Source organism: Sus scrofa, chromosome 10 (assembly GCF_054392235.1).
Source record: "Sus scrofa isolate SSC_HxYL_T2T_F1_AM1 chromosome 10, Sscrofa_HxYL_maternal_Yorkshire_Landrace_v2.0, whole genome shotgun sequence".
NCBI classification, from domain to species: domain Eukaryota; kingdom Metazoa; phylum Chordata; class Mammalia; order Artiodactyla; family Suidae; genus Sus; species Sus scrofa.
Window position 1 is genome coordinate 22678779 of NC_139392.1, and position 19530 is coordinate 22698308.

The following is a 19530-nucleotide window of genomic DNA, read 5'->3' on the forward strand; positions in this document are numbered from 1 at the left end:
CCCCTGTGGATGTGATTTCAGACACATCGTTGCATCACCGAGGACCTGAATTTTCTGAATTGTATCAGAATCAAGGATGCCACCAGCTTTCTCAAAACAGCATCTGCTAACAGCTGCCAGCTGCAACTTATGGTCTCAAGGTCCCCCCTTGTAACTATGCACCATTTCCGACGCCAGCCAATCCTTGCTTAGCAAGTACCCTTACTTCTTGCCTGCTCCCATCCTAATTCTTAATGAACACTTGTGGGTTTCACCTTTCTTTCTTTCTTTTTTTTTTTTTGTCTTTTTGCCATTTCTTGGGCCACTCCCGCGGCATATGGAGGTTCCCAGGCTAGGGGTCTAATCGGAGCTGTAGCTGCCAGCCCATGCCAGAGCCACAGCAACGCAGAATCCGAGCTGCATCTGTGACCTACACCACAGCTCACGGCAACGCCGGATCGTTAACCCACTGAGCAAGGGCAGGGACCGAACCGGAAACCTCATGGTTCCTAGTCGGATTCGTTAACCACTGCACCACGACGGGAACTCCCCCATTTCTACTTCTATTCTCAGCTGCTTACTGGTTATTTCCATCAACAACTGTAATTGCCCTTCTCTGTTAAGTTCTTTGAGGACAGCGCTCCTGCTATCTTACTGTCTGTTCTGATCACCCCTGATCAGATCTGACCATGGTCAGCACTTGACGTTTGTTGAGTGAAAACACTATTTCTAAGCTTAACAGCAACCCCACAAGACACCACCAGGTCCTAGGTAGTGGGTTCAAAGCCCAGGCTGTTACAGGTAGAGCAGAAACAGTTGAGATACCCAGATTCAATTCCTGATCTGCCTCTCTCTTAACCTTTCTCAGACTTCAAAGGTGATGTCTCTGCCTGCCTTACACACTGAGAGGGTACAATGTACAAAATTATATAACGGGGCTGAACACCCCGAGGCAAGTTTCTATGTCTCTCTAGCCTAACAAGCTCTTATGAACAGAGGAGCAGAAGGACGTGATCCCATCTGGCCTCAGTTATGCCAAATAATCACTTTACCTTAGGTTTTTAAAGTCATCGTTTTAACCAAAAGAGAACTTCCGTTACTCAGCCCACATTTTCAAAATTCGCCTGTGAGTGCTATAAAACACCTACGAAAATGCATCAGGCTTAGGGCGACTGCAGCCCAACAATCCCCATTCTGTGCCGTCTTGGGTGAATTATCATGGGCACCCTAAGCCCAATCTCAAAAATATTCCATTTTGGAAGATAAATGACATGGTCACGTGAACAAAGTATTGTCCTTTACGACCCGCTTAAGCTCATTTTATAAACTCTTAAGAAATACTGGTCAAAGAAAGAACGAAAACTTTATATTTAAATGTATAATAAATACCTGGATTTTTATGGTGCTAGCTTTCATTTTCTGAAACTTCCGTTTCTGGATCAATCCTTTCATTCTTGCTTGAATGAAGATAACACTGCTCCTTATTTGTAAATAAACTTCTCTTTGATGTTTTGCAGACAGAAAGGCTCTTTGGTGATTTTGTGAGACCACTGCTGCTTCTCTACACAGTAAAAACTGTTTCCTGGTTTGCCGCGTCCTGAAATACCGCTGTAAAGTGATAGCTGCCCTTTTCTGCTGAGCAAATCTTCTTCGACACACAGCCATCCGAAGGAAGGCCTGAATTCTCACGGCAGCACACTTCTGTTTTTCCAATTTTCTTGTGACCATTTTACGAAAAGCTTTTTGGATGGTGACGGCAGCCTTTCTTTGAGAATGAAACTCTGCTTCCTGCAATGGACCAGCTTCATAGGGAGTTTCAGTTCTGTAACAGCAGGATGCAGGTTGGGTACCAGAGGCGACCATCGTTGCTTCAGGCATGCTTTTAAATTTCTGTCTAACATTCATGCCTATAAAAGTAGCCTGAATAGTTTGTATAGATTTCTGGGTGGCTAGAATTTTCTTTCTTTCCATTTTCACTCTGATGTATGACCTGTAGTAGTTCTGTATAACAACAACAGCGGCTTTCTTTGCTTGGTAATCGACCCTGGCCCTGTGCATTCGGTAGAATGACTGAATCAGCGTGGCAGCCGCGTGCAGGCGGTGGATATCCTTTCTCACCCTAAACCCTCTATAATAGGACTGTATACAAATGACTGCCTGGGTGCGCACCGCGGCGAGCGCTCGGTACCTTCTTTGAACAAAAACTACCTTTGCTCTAAAGTGGAGATAGTGCTTCCTTATTTTAAAGGCTTTAAAATGCTTCTGAACAGTAGTGGCAGCCAGATGCTGCTGTTCCTGAATCTGTCTCCTTTCCGCCAGATCCTGAAAATCCGCTTGGACACAGGTTGCTGCTTTCTTGAGTGCCTTGTGTGCAAGAGCTTTCTTTTTCCTTGCCCTATATCTTTCTTGTATTACTTTTGTAGCCCACTGAAGCTTTCGGTAGAAACGATACTGCCTGTACATTCTGTATGTGCTTTGTATTATTATGGCAGCTCTGAGCTTCGCCCTGAAAAGCTGCCTTGCTTTCATTCCCTTGTGTGCAGCCTGAATGACCACTGCTGAGTGCCTTAGTCTGACATAATGTTCTCTTTGCAGTTTTGCAGCTCTGCGTGCCCGGTAACGTTGCTGAATGAGAACTGAGGCGTGCTTCCAGGTCTGAAAGGTCACCTGTGTTCTGTGCATCCTGTAAGTGGCCTGGATGAGGGTGGCAGCCCTCTGCATCTCCTGCATCTTCTTCCTCACCATCCACCCCCTGTACCAGGACTGGATCTTGATGGCTGCCTTCTGTAACCGTCGGAATTGCTGTAAGTGATGCTTTGCACAAACATTTGCACGGTATTTTCTTTGAATCCACACAGCAGTTCTCCTGAGAGACAGGAATCTTCTTCTCATCATCAGTGTCCTGAATCTCCTCTGAATGAGGGCTGCGGCTGCGTGCCTGACTTTTAATTGTCTTCTTGCTCTCATCCCCCTAAAAGCAGCCTGAAGGCGGATGACGGAATGTCTCAGCCTGGTGTACCTCTGCAATTGTACGTTCCTTTCCCTCACTGCCCGGTACTTTTGCTGCACCATCTTTGTCGCCTTCTTCAATGTGTTAAAATGAGTTTGCTGTCTGTATCTCCGGTAGTGGGCCTGGATGAGCGTTGCTGCGGTCTGCATCTTCCTGAGGCTCTGTCTAACGCACGCGCCTCTAAAACTGGCCTGGAGGATGCTAACAGCTTTCAAGGTTGTCAGGTACCTGGCGCGCTGAGTCTTACCCTGATGATATGCTCTGTACCTTCTCTGAATCACGATGGCTGCTGTTCTCATTTGATGATATCTCCGCCTCGCCTGCTGCATTTTGAAGATGGCTTTAATAAGACTGGCCGCCCTGTGCATGAGCCGAACCTGTCTTCTTACCTTAACACCTCTGTAAACAGCTTGGACTGTCACTGCCGCCTTTTTCAGAGTAAGATATTCCTTACGCTGGCAGTTTGCAATCTTAGTATCTCGGTACCACCTCTGAATTAGGACCGCAGACGCTCTATAGGTTGCGTACTGCTTTTGGGTTTGGTGAGCTCTATACCTGGACTGGATAGTGGTGGCTGCCTTGTGCTGCTCCTTGATGTCCCTCCTCACTCTCAGACCTCGGTAGGCTGACTGGAGGGTTACTACAGCCGCTCTGATTTTCAAGTACAAACGGTGCTGTTTTCTTGCAGTGCTATAGGCCCTGTAATACATCTGAATCAGACAGGCCGCTCTTTTCATGCTTTCCCACCTTCTGCGTTGCACGTACGCTCGGTAGCAAGACTGGATGATGACAGCACACGCGTGCTGCTTCTGCATTTGCCGCCTGGCCACTCGCCCCCTCCACGTGGACTGGAGCGTCGCCGCTGCCCGGCGAAGCGCAGTGTACTCGGCACGCTGCCTCCGGCCGGCAGCCCAAGCTCTCAGATGTTGCTGGATGGTGCATGCTGCTTTTTTGAACAGCCTGAATTCTTTCTGGGCCTTGGCCATTCTAAAAGTAGACTGGATCTTCACCGCAGCTTGCTGTTCCCTGCGGACCTGCTTCCGAACTTTCCAGCCACGATAGGCAGACTGGAGAGAAATTGCAGCAGCCCTAGTCTTTAAAAACTGTGCTCTTGTGTCAGAAACAGTCTTGTGTGTCCTGTACCATCTCTGAATCTTGAGAGTAGACTGCAGCACACAGTGATATTTCATCCTCCTACTATAGCCTCTAAAAGCGGCCTGGATTGTGAGAGCGGCTGCAGACTGTTGTTTGATTAGCTGGCGGACCTTATAACCTCTGTAAGCTGCCTGTAAGCAGGTTGCTGCTCTTTTGACTTGCAAGAAGTTCTTCCTCTGATTGACCCGTGCCTTGTAGGCACGATAGTAGTTCTGAATGACGACAGCGGCTTTATACATTCGCAGGTAGTCCAGCCGCACCTTCCTCATCCTAAAATAAGACTGGAGCGAAACGGCAGCTCTTCTCTCCAACCGTATCTGCTTTCGAACCAGGTACCCTCTGACCGAAGCTTGCAGTGTGATGCAGGATGCCCGCCTGCGCTCTTCTCTCTGCAGTGCAGCTGCTCTTAAATGTAAATATCGTTTACGTGTTTGTTTCATCCGAACTAATGACTGTAACTTTATTGCAGCATGTTTTAGCCTCCGAAATTTTTTTCTGAAGATATAAGCCCGGTAATAGGCTTGGATCTTTATAACAGCTGTGAGGATGTGAAGAAATGTTCTCCTAGCCTGCATCCCTCTATATGCGGACTGCAGAACGATGACAGCAGAACGTGTTTTCTGGTAAGACGCAAGCACTTTCCTGGCTGAAATGTAGGCTCGAAGATGACTCTGAATTATGAGTGTGGCTTTCTTCATCTTCTTATATTTCTGTAATTGTTGATGTTTTCTGACGTGTGCCTGCAACGTGATAATGTTTTTCTTGAGGTTTAGAAACCGCAGTCTGTCCTGTCTCATTCTCCAGTACGATTGGAAGACACAGGCGGCTCGGATCTGTCTGTGCAAATTACGAGCCTTCATTCTCCGGAAGGCGGCCTGTAGTCTGATGGCTGCAGCCCGTTTCTGCAAATAGCTGGTCCGCTCTGCCTTCCCCTTCAGGCGTGCTTTGTGGTATCTCTGGAGCGTCAGGATGGCCTTCTTTCTCCTTTCACGTAACTTCTGGGCTTGAAAGCAGCGGAATCTTGTCTGAATGATGACAATGCAGGATCTAATATGACGGTACTTCCGTGATTCTCTGTGCCTCCTGTACCAGGACTGGATGACAACAGCAGCTTTCTCTTCTTTAGCACGTTTCCTGCCGTGCCATTCTCGAAACGCTCTCTGCAGCGTGACTGCAGCTTTTATTTGCAATTGCATTTTACGCTGCTTCCATCTTCTGAACAGAGACTGGATGGCAAGGGCTGAGGATCTCAGCATTTGATATCTCTGTTGATCCTGTTTTCTTCTTAGGCAAGCACGCCAGTGCCTCTGAATGGTTACTGTTGCCCGTAGGTACCGTGTGTAAGAAGCAACAGCAAGGACCATTCTTATCCTAGATTGCAGGATGACTGAATAATATTTCAACCTCAGAAAGTGTTTTCTCGTGGAGTATCTTCTCCAATATCTCTGGAAAAGAAAGGACACAAAGTAAAATAGATATGATTTTCCATACTTAATACATTTTTAAAGTATTACTTTTTCTAACATTTTGCTTAAAAATAAACACATTAAATATAAAAGCAGTATGTTTCTTTTCTTTATAGTCTCTACGCTGATACAGCTGTGTAGCCAAATGGGAAATCTTGCTCTCAATCCTGATGATATTCATATGGCATCTGTATTCCAGAGACATAAGAAATACAGGTTTATGTTAAAGTAACACAATCTATGAGAAGAGTCAAAATAGAGTGATAGTCTGCTATCTACTGATTCTAAGTAATTTCCAAGTAAGATTTCTGGATCTTATATTTTCCCCTTTCTATCAAGGGTGCCGAGCTATCTTATAATGATTGGAAAATTGTTTATATGAGGGTCCTTGTACTATCACATTACAGGCCTGATAATATAAACACAGAATTTTGAGAAATATGTGAGCCAGATCATTTTCTTTGCCTTTTTTTTGCGGGGGGGCAATACTTGTGACATATGGAAATTCCCAGGCTAGGGGTCCAATATGAGCTGCAGCTGCCAGTCTATGCCAGAGCCACAGCAATTCGGGATCCTAGCTGTGTCTGCGACATACGCCACAGCTCATAGCAACGCTAGATCCTTAACCCACTGAGTGAGGCCAGGGATTGAACCCACCTCATCATGGATCCTAGTCAGGTTCGATAACTGCTGAGCCACGAAGGCAACTCCCCAGATCATTTTCTTTTTTTTTATTTGGCTGCACTGGCAGCATATGGAAGTTCCTAGGCCTGGGATTGAATCTGAGACACAGCTGCGACCCATACCACAGTTGTGGCAAAGCTGGGTCCTTATTAACCCTCTGTGCTGGGCAGGGGGATTGAACTTGAGCATCAGCAGCAGCTTGAGCTGCGACAGAGAGAGCACCAGATCCTTAACTGCTGTGCCACAGCGGGGACTCCCAGATCACTTTCTGAATCATTATTTTCATTAAGAAATTTTCCAAAATTTAGGCTTTGAAAAAGGAATTGGCATTGAAGCTCTAGCCATCGAAGGCTAATCAGAACTAGTGGCCTAAATCCAACCAGGTTTTACTTGCCAAAACTAAAATATCAACATGCATATAGGATTTCAACAAACAACAACAAAGAATGTCACAACGATGTTAAAAATATACAGGACATGATGAAAAATTACTGGGTACAAGAAATATGAGGAAAATTTCGACCTGCATAGGAAAAGACAATCAACAGATGCCAGTGGCAAAATGACACAGACACGGATGTTACCCCGCAGAGACTTTAGAGCAGCTCATGTAAAATGCTCCAACGAGTTGGAACCAATGGGAGGGTTAAAAGTCTTGGGGGAAAAAAAATCAATGCTACAGCTAAGAACCAAATGGGAATATTAGAACCGAAAAACGTAATAACCAAAATAAAACCTCACTGGAATGGCTCAGGAGCAGAATGGAGATGAGAGAGAGAAGAATCAATGAACTTGAAGCTCAATATAAATTATCTAGATTGAACAAGGAAGAGAAAATGACCGGGGGGAAAAAACAATCAGTGTCTCAACAAACTAGGAATAGAGGGGAATTCCCTCAGGAGGAAGAACAGGAAACCAACCTACAGCTAACATCAAACCTGACGGTGGGAAACTAGGTGGATTCCCTCTAAGATCAGGAATAAAGCAAGGATACACCCTCTCACTAATCCTCTTCAACATCTACTGGAAGTCCTGGCTAATCCAATAAGAAAAGGATAGAAAACCTACGCTGATGGAGAAGAAAGACAGAAGACTTTTTTGGGGAGGTTCACAGATGACATGATCATTTATATGGAAAATTCAAAGAAATGATCAAAAACTCCTCAAATAAGCAACTGGAGCAAATTTGTAGAATATGACGCCCTTGAAATTAGTAGCAATTAAAAAAAAAAAAGAAATACTTAAAAATATATCTAAAAAAATCGGCACAAGGTCTGTAGGATCTACCAAACTCTGATGAGAGCCATCAGAGAAGATCTCAACAAGAGATACAGTCATGGATAAGGTGGCTCGATTTGGGTAAGATGTGAGTTCTTCCCACCTGGACCCACAGGTTCAATATGATCTCAATCAAAATCTCCTCTAGTTACTTTGTGGACACCAGCAAACTGATTCTGAAGTATACGTGGTGAGGTGAAAGACCCAGAACAGCAAGGATGACACTGAGGAAAAATAAAGTTGGACTAATATTATGCAACTTTAAAACTTATTAGAAAGCCACAGTAATTGGGACAGTGTGGTACCGGAAAAAAAACAGAAAAAACATTCAAAGAATAGAATAGGGAGCCCATGCAACACAGCCAATTGACCTTTGGTAAAGAAACAATACAACTTCAGGGATAAAAGATGGTTGTTTCAACAACTGGTACTGGAAGAAGTGGGCATTCATATGAAAGAAAAAAATGAATTTAAACACTGACAAACTTTCACAAAAAGTTACCTCGAATGGATCACAGATCTAAATGAGAAATGTAAAACCATCAAACTTCTAGGAGATAATATTAGAATGTCTAAGTAACTTAGGGTTTGGCAATGGCTTTTTAGATATAATGCCAAAAGCATAATCCATGGAAGAAAAAAACTGATGTCAAACTTTATTAAAATTTTAAAGATTCTGCCTTGTGAAAGATAATGTTAACAGAAAAAAAAAATATGCCACAAACTTATAGAGGAAATATTTGCAAAATATAGATCTGATAAAGCATTTGTATCCAGTTATACAAAGAACCCTTAAAACTCAACAATAAGAAATTTTGAAAAACAGGCAATAAAATTTTTTAAATGGGCAAAATAACTGAACACTTCACCAGATTAAACGAGTGTATGAAAAGATGCTTATCATATGGCACCAAGGAATTGCAAAATTGAAACACCAATACACATCTATTAGAATCTGAAGCACTGATGCCAAATACTGGTTAGGAAGGGGAGCAACGGGAACTCAGTCACTTCTGGTGGCAGTGCAAATGTACAGCCACTTTGGAAGACAGTCTGGCAGTTTCTCACAAACCCAACATAGGTTTATCATATGATCAAGCAATCCTATTCCTAGGTACCTCCCCAGAGAAGGTGAAGTTCCCGGGCTAGGGGTCAAATTGGAGCTGCAGCTGCCGGTCTACACCACAGTCACAGCAACACCAGGTCCAAGCTGCGTCTGCAACCTACACCACAGTGCATGGCAATGCCAGATCCTTAACCCACTGAGCGAGGCCAGGGATCAAACCTGAATCATCCTCATGGATACTAGGTGGGTTTATTGCCACCGAGCCACGATGGGAATTCCCACAAAAGAAGATATTCAATGTGGAAAGGGGGTTCAATGTCATTCATTATCAAGAAAATGCAGATCAAATCTATTCTAAGATATCACTACACCAGGACCAGGATGGCTAAAATTAAAGAGATAATTTCCAAACAGCTGGGGGTGCTGTAACTGCCTTGCAGAACTCCTTGGCACTATCTACTAAAACTGAAACACATATATCCTAAGATGAACAACTCATAGGCATATACTGAGCACTGTGAAGGTATTTCACAGCAAAAGGCAATTCATAAGAGCTTTAGTCCCAACAGCTCAAAAGCAGAAAGCCAGATGTCCATCAACAGCAGGACAGTAACTAAGTTAAGTTGCAGGATATGATAAAATGAAAGTTAACTCACAGTAACACTCAACACCACTGATAAAAACCCACAAATTCTATGTTGAAGAAAATAATTTACACTGTCTGCCAAGGAAGATATACAGATGGCCAACAAGCATATGAAAAAATGCTCAACATCCCTGATTATTAGAGAAATGCAAATCAAAACTACCATGGGATACCACCTCACACCAGTCAGAATGGCCATCATTCGTAAGTCCACAAATAACAAGAGCTGGAGGGGGTGTGGAGAAAAGGGAACCCTCCTGCACTGTTGGTGGGAATGTAAGCTGGTACAGCCACTATGCAGACAGTATGGAGGTGCCTTAGAAAACTATACACAGAACTACCATATGACCCAGCAATCCCACTCTTGGGCATATATCAGGACAAAACTTTCCTTAAAAAAAAGACAAATGCACCCACCTGTTCATTGCAGCACTATTTACACTAGCCAAGACATGGGATCAACCCCAATGTCCACTGGCAGATGACTGGATTAGGACGATGTGGTATATATACACAATGGAATACCACTCAGCCAGAAAAAAGAACAAAAATAATGCCATTTGCAGCAATATGGATGGAACTAGAAACTCTCATACTGAGTGAAGAAAGTCAAAAAGAGAAAGACAAATACCATATGATATCACTTCTATATATCTGGAATCTAATATACAGTGCAGATGAACCTTTCCACAGAAAAGAAACTCATGGACTTGGACAATAGACTTGGGGTTGCCAAGGGGGAGGGGGAGGGAGTGGGATGGACTGGGAGCTTGGGGTTAATAGATGCAAACTACTGCCTTTGGAACGAATAAGCAATGAGATCCTACTGTGTAGTACTGGGAACTATGTCTAGTCACTTATGAGGGAGCTTGATAATGGGAGAAGAAAAGAATGTATACATGCTGGATAGTAGGAAAAAAAGTATTGAAAAAAAGGAATAAACATAAGAATATGCAATATCCAAAAATAAGTTGAAAAAATTAAAAAAATAAATTAAAAAATAACTTACGCTATCTGGACCCATCTATGTAAAATTCAAATAACAGGCAAAATGATATTGTATTGGTTTAAGGAAGATGTATAGAAAAAAGGCATGCTTAGTATTTATTAGGATAGTGGTTACCTTGGGTTGGGCTCGGGGAATTGATTGATTGAGAAATGGCTTCTGAGAGGCTGGCAATATTCTATTTCTTAACCTAGGTTGTGGTTACATAGGTATTTAATTTAGGGAAAAACCATTAGGCTCTATGTTTGTGTTTTGTGCAAATTCCTCTTTTTTCCATGTTTCAACACACTTCTCTTATTCTCTTCTCAGTTATTAATAAAAGAACATTTTCTCAAAGAATATATATACTTGGAAAGTGAACAAAAGCTCCCATACTGTCTATGGGAATGCAAAAAGATCATTCATTTTAGACTATGAAACTATATGTTCATATAAAGAATTTTCTGAACATTTTCACAGTAAGTGTACCTGTGTATTCATGCACAAATGAATGCGTACACAGTCAAATGCAGGTACGTCCAAAGAGTTATTATTTTCTGGAGAAAGAAGTCTAGAAAACACAAACTAATTCAGTGTGAAAGAAAGTGGCCATTGCCTGGGGGCCTAGGGAGATGCCAGAATGTCTACACGCAAGGGTGAATGTTATGATAGTGATCCTGTGGGCTCATGCAGATTAAAGCTTGCTGAGGAGTTCCCGTCGTGGCATAGTGGTTAACGAATCCGACTAGGAACCATGAGGTTGCGGGTTCGGTCCCTGCCCTTGCTCAGTGGGTTAATGATCCGGCGTTGCCGTGAGCTGTGGTGTAGGTTGCAGACGCGGCTCGGATCCCGCGTTGCTGTGGCTCTGGCGTAGGCCGGTGGCTACAGCTCTGATTCAACCCCTAGCCTGGGAACCTCCATATGCCGCGGGAGCGGCCCAAAGAAATAGCAAAAAAAAAAAAAAAAAAGCTTGCTGAGCCATACATCTTAGATAGGTTTACTTCCGGGCATACCAACTATACAGCTCAATTAGGTTTTAATAGAGGTTGGCATCACATAAAAATCTGAATCCCCTTTTCAGCAGAACTCTGGCAACCCAACACTAACTCCATAACCTCTCTCTGTCTCATGGGAGGGATTCTATCGCAGTAGCAATGAAGACTGGTGAGCAGTGAAAGGTGTTTCGACTCGTGTGATCCAAGAACTCGGCCTAGGTCATAAAAATCACGTGCTGGGGAGTTCCCGTTGTGGCGCAGTGGTTAACGAATCCGACTAGGAACCATGAGGTTGTGGGTTCGGTCCCTGCCCTTGCTCAGTGGGTTAAGGATCCGGCGTTGCCGTGAGCTGTGGTGTAGGTCACAGACGCGGCTTGGATACCATGTTGCTGTGGCTCTGGTGTAGGCCGGTGGCCACAGCGCCGATTAGACCCCTAGCCTGGGAACCTCCATATGCCGCGGGAGTGGCCCTAGAAAAGGCAAAAAAAAAAAAAAAAAAAAAAAATCACGTGCTGGGACTGTATTATTTCACTCTCTGAGGTGACAGATGTGCAAATTTCTATGGGTATAATATTTCACATTAAGGCAAAGTGCAAAAAAAATAATTTATTAAATTAAGAATCTCTCATTTTCAGTGGTAGGAGCCAGAAACAAAAGCTCCAAATTTATAAAATAGATGAAAGTGTCAATGGTATGAACACAGGGTAAATTTAAATGGCATACTTCTCTGATGTTATTAAAATAGAATCTAACACCAAAAACTAACATACAGATGTAAGGAGTAGGTCCATTATGTAAAGCAGCTAGGTTAAATTGTTTTTTTACTAAATAGAAAAATAACATAGGCATTCTGTAAACTGACGATAAGAAATATTCCCTGTGTGTGCCAACTGGGTGGGCTGGAGAGGAAGATGTGCACACTTACCCCCCACGAGAAGCTTCTGGGACTGACGGCAGAGATGACAACGAGAGCATGGCTGGGTTGAAGGGCACACAGGCTAGAGGGGAACGGTAACCCTGCGTGACTCATGGGGTGGAAGACTGAGAACCTCTAAGTGAGCAAAGACAGCAAGGCAGACAGAATCAGACTCCTCGCTCCTTTGGAGCAGAGGAGGCATTCAATTTGTTTGACCCTCATGCTGAACACAGAGCTTTACATGTAGTTGGGAGGCACCGAATATTTGTTAAAGTTATGTACCAGATAAACTACAGACGCTTAAAATAATATGATAATTTAAAACTTTGTATATTACATTCTTAAAATGACATTAAAACCTTTTTAAATTCAAAAATTCAGACCACCATACCTGAATAACAGATGCTGATTGATTTTGAACTTTTTCTAGTTTTTCTTTTTTTAACATTAATAATTTTCTCTGTGCTAGGATTCTTCGCCAGTTTTTCTGAATGACCACTGCTGCGTTAACCTCCTTTTTTAATCGTCGTTTAGTTAGAAAAGTGATTACAGCTGACTGAATGATTCTTGCAGCTTTGTCTCTCTTCTGGAAAAAAAAAAATGATTTAAACACTTAATCACTTGAGACCCTAAACTATTATATGTAAGAAAATCATCTGTTAAATATAAATCAAGTTGACCCTGGAAGTAAAACACCCCCCAGACTTATTGTAAGCTATGCTCATCTTTGGATTGTAGCTACTTCCGGGCATGCTGAAATAGCAGATAGGTAGACCTGCAGATATATTTATATAATGAAACAAAGATTCCTAGGAAATACTGTCCTAGGATAATGATCATAGACATGTTTGATTTCTCACAGGTGCTCTGTAATCAATATACAGGCAAATTAAATGTGGTGTGTGTCTCATCATGGTCCTGGGAATTCAGGCTTCATTTGTGAGAAAGGGATGGATTCATAGGACGAAAAAAGAGACCATAAAATAAAAAAATCCTTTCGAGTATAATGTAGCATTGCCTTGCTACAACTTGAAAAAAAGGAATTTGCAAAGAGGGAGAGGCAAATACCCTCCTTTACCACAGAATAGATGGTGGCTTTAAGCCACAGAGGCTCAAGGGCACAGAACACCCTGTGTGATGTGGTGCCAGGGCTGCTTCTAATAATGAACTACTCTGAATAATAACATATTAAACACTAGGTGTGAGGCACCATGCTAAACACCTCATGAATGACTCATTTAACTCAGATGAACAGGTACTGCTCCCACGGCCACGAGGGGACCAAGGCAGAGAGGTCAAGCGGACAGTCAGTCCACCGGGAGGACGGCTGGGGTTGGACAGGTGGTCTGGCTTCGGAGTGCGTGCTCTTCGTCACTCTGCTATACTCCTCAGGGCTACACTCAACCTTCAGCTCATCTGAACTGGAGATGACGACGCAAATGATCCCTCTAGTGGGAAGGAATGACTGACAGCAGGTCTGACAGTCCTTTGTGTTGCTCCAAGGGTGGGCTCTACAGGGCTTAGCTGTATATCCTAATTATTACTTGATATCACCAGTGTTGGTACCTGTGGATGGAAACTGCACAGTATGAGAACACATCTATGGAGGGGATCAAACTGCTATTCCAACAGGAAGAAGGGACTGATGGGTTGAAACAGATACTAAGGAAGGGGGGGGGGCATATATTGGATCACTCCTCTGAGTGAGAAAGACTAAAATTAGGCTGAGGAGTTATGTCTAGCAAGTTGATTATGCCATCAAACATCATTGTCAGTGCCCCTGTGAAGCCTATGGCCTTTAAGGCTGTGAATATCCAAGTTAAACACACTCTCTGACACATATCACAAAGCTACAATAATCAAACAGTGTGGTACCAGCATAAAGACAGATATATGGATCAATGGAACAGGATAGACAGCCTAGAAATAACCCCCCCTGCATTACTGGGTAAATGCCCTTTTGCAAGGGTGCCAAGACCACTCAATGGGTAAAGGATGGTCTCTTCAACAAATGGTGTTGTGGAAACTGGTGTTTGTATACCCACTTACCAAAGAGTCATGTTGGACCCTTATCTTACAGAATGTACATGTATTAACTCAGAATAGATTAAAGTCCTAAACATTCAATTCAAAAGTAAAAAATTCTTAGTAAAAACATAGGGTAAAATTTCATTAACACTGGATTTAGCAATGACTTATTAGCTATGACACCAAAAGCGCAAGCACAAAAGCAAAAAAGACAAATGGGATTACACCAAACTTAGAAAATCTCGTTCATCAAAGGATATGATCAACTGAATGAAAAGGAAGCCTGTATATTTGAAAAAAAAATGCAAATAATATATCTAATAAGGAAATTATATCTAGAATATATAAAAACTCCTACAACTCAACAACAAAAAATCAAATTACCCTATTAAAATATGGGCAAATGAATAGACATTTCTCCAAAGATGACAGATGGCCAACCAGCATATGAAAAGATGCTCAACAACACATCATCAGAGAGATGTAAACCTGAATCACAGCGAGATATTGCTAAACTATTAGAAACGAACAAAAAGAAAATAAGCGTCGGGAGTTTCTGTAGTGGCTCAGTGGTTAACAAACCCAACTAGCATCTGTGAGGACGCGGGTTTGATCCTTGGCCTCACTCCGTGGGTTAAGGATCCAGCATTGCTGGGAACTGTGGTACAGGTCACAGACACGGCTTGGATCTGGTGTTGCTGTGGCTCTGGCATAGGTTGGTGGCTACAGCTCTGATTTGAGCCCTAGCCTGGGAACTTCCATATGCTGCAGGTGTGGCCCTAAGAAGACCAAAAAAAAAGAAAGAAAGAAACAAAGGAGTCCCATCGTGGCGCAGTGGTTAACAAATCCGACTAAGAACCGTGAGGTTGCAGGTTCGGTCCCTGCCCTTGCTCAGTGGGTTAACGATCTGGCGTTGCCAGGAGCTGTGGTGTAGGTTGCAGACTCGGCTCAGATCCTGTGTTGCTGTGGCTCTGGCGTAGGCCAGTGGCTACAGCTCCGACTGGACCCCTAGCCTGGGAACCTCCATATGCCACGGGAATGGCCCAAGAAATAGCAAAAAGACATTAAAAAAAAAGAAAAGTAAAGAAAGAAACAAACTGTTGGCAGGTAAGGTATAGTGGAGAAGCTGAAATCTTTGTGCTCTGTTGGTGGGATTATAAAACACAACCCACAGTTACTGCTATGGAAGACAGTATGATGATTCCTAAAAAAATTAAAAATAGCATTTACCATATGATCCAGCAACATCACTTCTAGGTAGATACCCAAAAGAACTGAAAACTGGGTTTGTACACCCCAGTTCACAGCAGTATTATCACAAAAGCCGAGAGATGGAGCCAAAAAGCCCAATGAAGGATAAACGGATAAACAAAATGTGGTATAAACACACTGTGGAATAGCTAACTCTGCAGCCTTAAAAAATGAAGGAAATCCTGCTACAGGCTACCACCTGGGTGAACCTCGAAGGCACATGCTAAGTGAAAGAAGCCAAGCACACAAGGGCAAATACTGTCTGATTCCACTTATATTAGGTATCTAAAGGGGTCAGAGTCATAGAGCGTAGAAAGGTGGTCACCAGGCCCATGGGGAGGAGGAAATGAAAAGTTCCTGTTTAACAAGTACAGATGTTCAGTTCTCCAAGCTGAAAATTTCTGGAGGTCTGTTTCCTAGCAACGTAAATACACTTAACACTACCAAGTGGGACTGTCTGGTAACTTAAGAACTTCAAATAACCTAAACCAAACACTGTGAATAACTTAAAAAACAGTTAAGATGGCACATTGTATGATATGTAATTCTTTACCACAATTTAAAAAAAATTTCAAGGGGAAAAAAAAAAAGACTACACTTAAGAGCTTAAAAAAAAAAAATAAATAACATGATGCAGTTCCAAAGTAGTATTTGAATAGAAAGCTCTAAGGACCAGGGTGGTTTTGGATACAATCGGTTGACGTAAAATGAAATGTAAGTTTGTAGATCTCCTCAATCTCGAGCAAATCAGCATGGAACAACTGTTTGTGATGTTAGAGAAGCTACAGGAGCAAAGTAAATACATCCAAAGAGCAAAATATATTACAAAAACTAGCAACTATTTGAAAACTTAGATAAACCAATGGCAAAAGTTCCCAGGTCCACGGTCACAACGTCTTAAGTCAGATTGTGTGTTGTCGTTTATAATCCTACACTGTAGCTGAGCCAACCTGTTACCAGCTCATTTTTATTTTGCTTTGGATATGGGCCACACTCGAGGATTTACTTTGCTCTGGAGCTGGGGCCGAATCATTCAGGAAGAACTAAGGGTACAATGTGTCAAGGACCCTTGGAGAAGCCTGCTTCATTCATCAGGGAATTTGAGCCATTAGTCAATGCTTTTCCATCACCTTAACTTTTTTTTTTTTTTTTCCAGTTTCTTTTCTTTCTTTTTTTTTTTCAGGCCACACCTGCAACATATGGAAGTTCCTAGGCTAGGGGCTGAATTGGAGCTGCAGCCTATGCCACAGCCATGGCAACACAGGATCCTAGCTGCATCCGTGACCTACACCACATCTAGCAGCAATGCTGGATCCTTAAGTCACTGAGCAAGGCAGGGCCGAACCCAAATCTTCATGGACAATATGTTGGATTCCTAACCTGCTAAGCCGCAATGGGGACTCCTGCTTCTCTATCACTTTAAGAGGTTGAACCATTTTATTCTCAATGGATAGTTTATATTAATTACAACAATAGCAAAGAAAATATAAAACCTGGAAAACAGCTACCTCACGGTAATGCTTACATGCTTCCTAGCTTATAATATTCCTATAAGAATATGAAGTGAGAGTTCCGATCATGGCTCAGCAGTTAACGAACCCAACTAGTATCCATGAGGACATGAGTTCGATCCCTGGCCTTGCTAAGTGGGTTAAGGATCTGGCATTTCCATGAGCTGTGGTATAGGTTGCAGATGTGACTTGGATCTGACGTTGCTGTGGCTGTGGTGTAGGCCAGCGGCTACAGATCCGATTGGATCCCAGCCTGGGAACCTCCGTAGGCTGCATGTGTGGCCCTAAAAAAAAAAAAAAGAATATGATGTGAACCTGTGTAATGTTCCAAATGGAAAGGAAATGGTACATATGGATCTTAGTATAATTGCCTAAGAAAAGGAGCGTGGACACCTGGAGAAAGGAGGGAAGCAGTGGTCTTCAAAAAAAGGAAATCTCCAATACTTGGACCAAAGAAATACATCAAGAAAAGGGATCTTGTGAGGAAAAAGCTAAGAATTTTCTATAATTGATAAGTAATTAATACAAGACTACACTGAGGAGAAAAGCAGATTTCATTACCAAAAAAATATAATTCATACTTAAAAAAAAATCTTAAATCTCTCATTTAATGCCACATAAAAAGAATTAATGAAATAATTTTTTTTTCTTTTTTCGGGCCACACCCACAGCACATGGAAGTTTGAAGACTAGGGGTGGAATTGGAGCCACGGCTCCGGCAACATCAGATCCAAGGCGCATCTGTGACCTACGCCGCAGCTTGTGGCAAGGCTGGGGATCCTTAACCTACCACGTAAGGCCAGGGATTGAACCCACATCCTCGCAGAGACAACATTGGGTCCTTAATCCACTGAGGCACAATGGGAACCCTCAAGTTAATATAATAATTTAAGGACCAGCCATGAAGGTGTTTTTCCTGAAAAAGTTCTTAAAACAATTCTAGAAGCTTCCAGAAGTACCAAGTTATCCTCCAAGGAAATGTGGGCAAGGAGGCAAATCTTGGGAAGATGATGGGAAAAGAAGGCACAGAGAATGCACGGTAGCAGAGGGGACGGCTCGTGAGTGTAAGCCACTGCCTAGTTCCAAAAGTCACTATCAAGACTGAGTGGGGCCAGAGCAAATTATTTGTTAGTATCATCGCCAGGTCAGCCTCGGTGTGAGAGAACACAGGGTGCTTTTAAGAGCTGCCAATGTTTAGCTCCTGTACAGCTACTGAGAACTTTATCACAAATGTGCCATGATTCAAACTGAGGAGCCATCTTGGGTGAAAAGCATTTCTGAACTATTTGATCAGGCTGCTGCTTTTATTTTGATTATTCTAAATAAATACACCATTATTAGTGGGAAGAGTAGGGAGGTAAGAGGGTTCAAATAGTTTGTTCAATTTGATCCAGGAGACCACTTCTCAGATTTTCTTATTTTCTTTCTTATTTTCTTTCCTTCCTTCCTTCTCTTCCTTTCTTTCTTCCTTCCTTCCTTTCCTTTCCTTTTCCTCTCTCTCTCTTTCTTTCTTGCCACAACCATGGCATATGGAAGTTCCCAGGCTAGGGGTCCAATCGGAGTTATAGCTGTTGGCCTACATCACAGCCACAGCAACGCCAGATCTGAGACATGTCTGCGACCTCCACCACAGTTCATGGCAACGCCAGATCCTTGACCCACTGAGCGAGGCCAGGGACCGAACCTGCATCCTCATGGATCCTAGCTGAGATTGTAACTGCTGAGCCATGGCAGGAACTCCCTCAGACTATTAAAAATGACATTTTTCTCAGAACTCAAGAAAATACCTATTCTATGTTAAGGCAAATATGCACACTATTGAGGTCACAAAGGGAAACAGTAAATCACCTCTTTCTCCCTGTGCCCAGGCCCTAAGTATTTTGAGAAATGAAATGATGGAAACCAAAGTACCATTTTAGACTAACAAAGGAGAACCTGGAAGGCAGTTTCAGGGCAGACAAAATGAGCTGGCTAATTGGACTGCAGAATCAGACAGGTGACACCAGGCCCAAGCAGTGCCGCTAGAGGTCAAGCCTCCCAGAGTCCAGCATGAAGGGAAGAGCTAAGGCAGACACCCCCAGTTTACTTTTCACAAATTAAAAACGTGGATAAGTTATTCCACTTCCCCTGGACCAGACAAAGTGAAAGGGTGGACAGAGGCTGGAACAAACATCGAAAGAAGGAAACATCAGGAGTGAGGGAGAGATATTCATCCCCAACTCAAAACACACACGATTCTGAAAACCCTCTCCTTAATTTCCTACATTGGTGAGAGGTAAAAACGAGATCCAGAATCAATCAGTCGACATAAATTACAATTTATGTTATGGTGTTTTCATTTTGGAGGAATACCTGGTGGTGTTTGAGATCTTTTTTTAGCTTATATTTTCTCCAAGTTGTTTGTATGAGTCGAGCAGCTCTGGTTTCTTTACGAAGATCCAAAAGCCTTGCACAAAGAAACGACAAGTAGGTAATAACCACCTAAGAGACACCATAAAAGGTGAAAACAGAAGTTCTCATGAGTCAGAGAATATACAAATTCCCACCATCTGAGCCTGAT

The 19530-nt window shown here is 42.8% G+C and overlaps 1 protein-coding gene across 2 annotated transcripts in view; it reads right to left on the reverse strand.

Annotated features, from left to right (window-relative positions):
* Positions 1–19530, reverse strand: part of ASPM (assembly factor for spindle microtubules) — a 66720-nt gene that overhangs the window by 12375 nt on the left and 34815 nt on the right. For both annotated transcript variants that reach the window (XM_021064478.2, XM_084979315.1), the window contains 3 exons: positions 19323–19451; positions 12572–12766; positions 1369–5589 (listed from right to left, as the gene is read on the reverse strand). In XM_021064478.2, the coding sequence (XP_020920137.2) occupies positions 1369–5589; positions 12572–12766; positions 19323–19451 (4545 nt within the window). The remainder of the gene's footprint in view (positions 1–1368; positions 5590–12571; positions 12767–19322; positions 19452–19530) is intronic.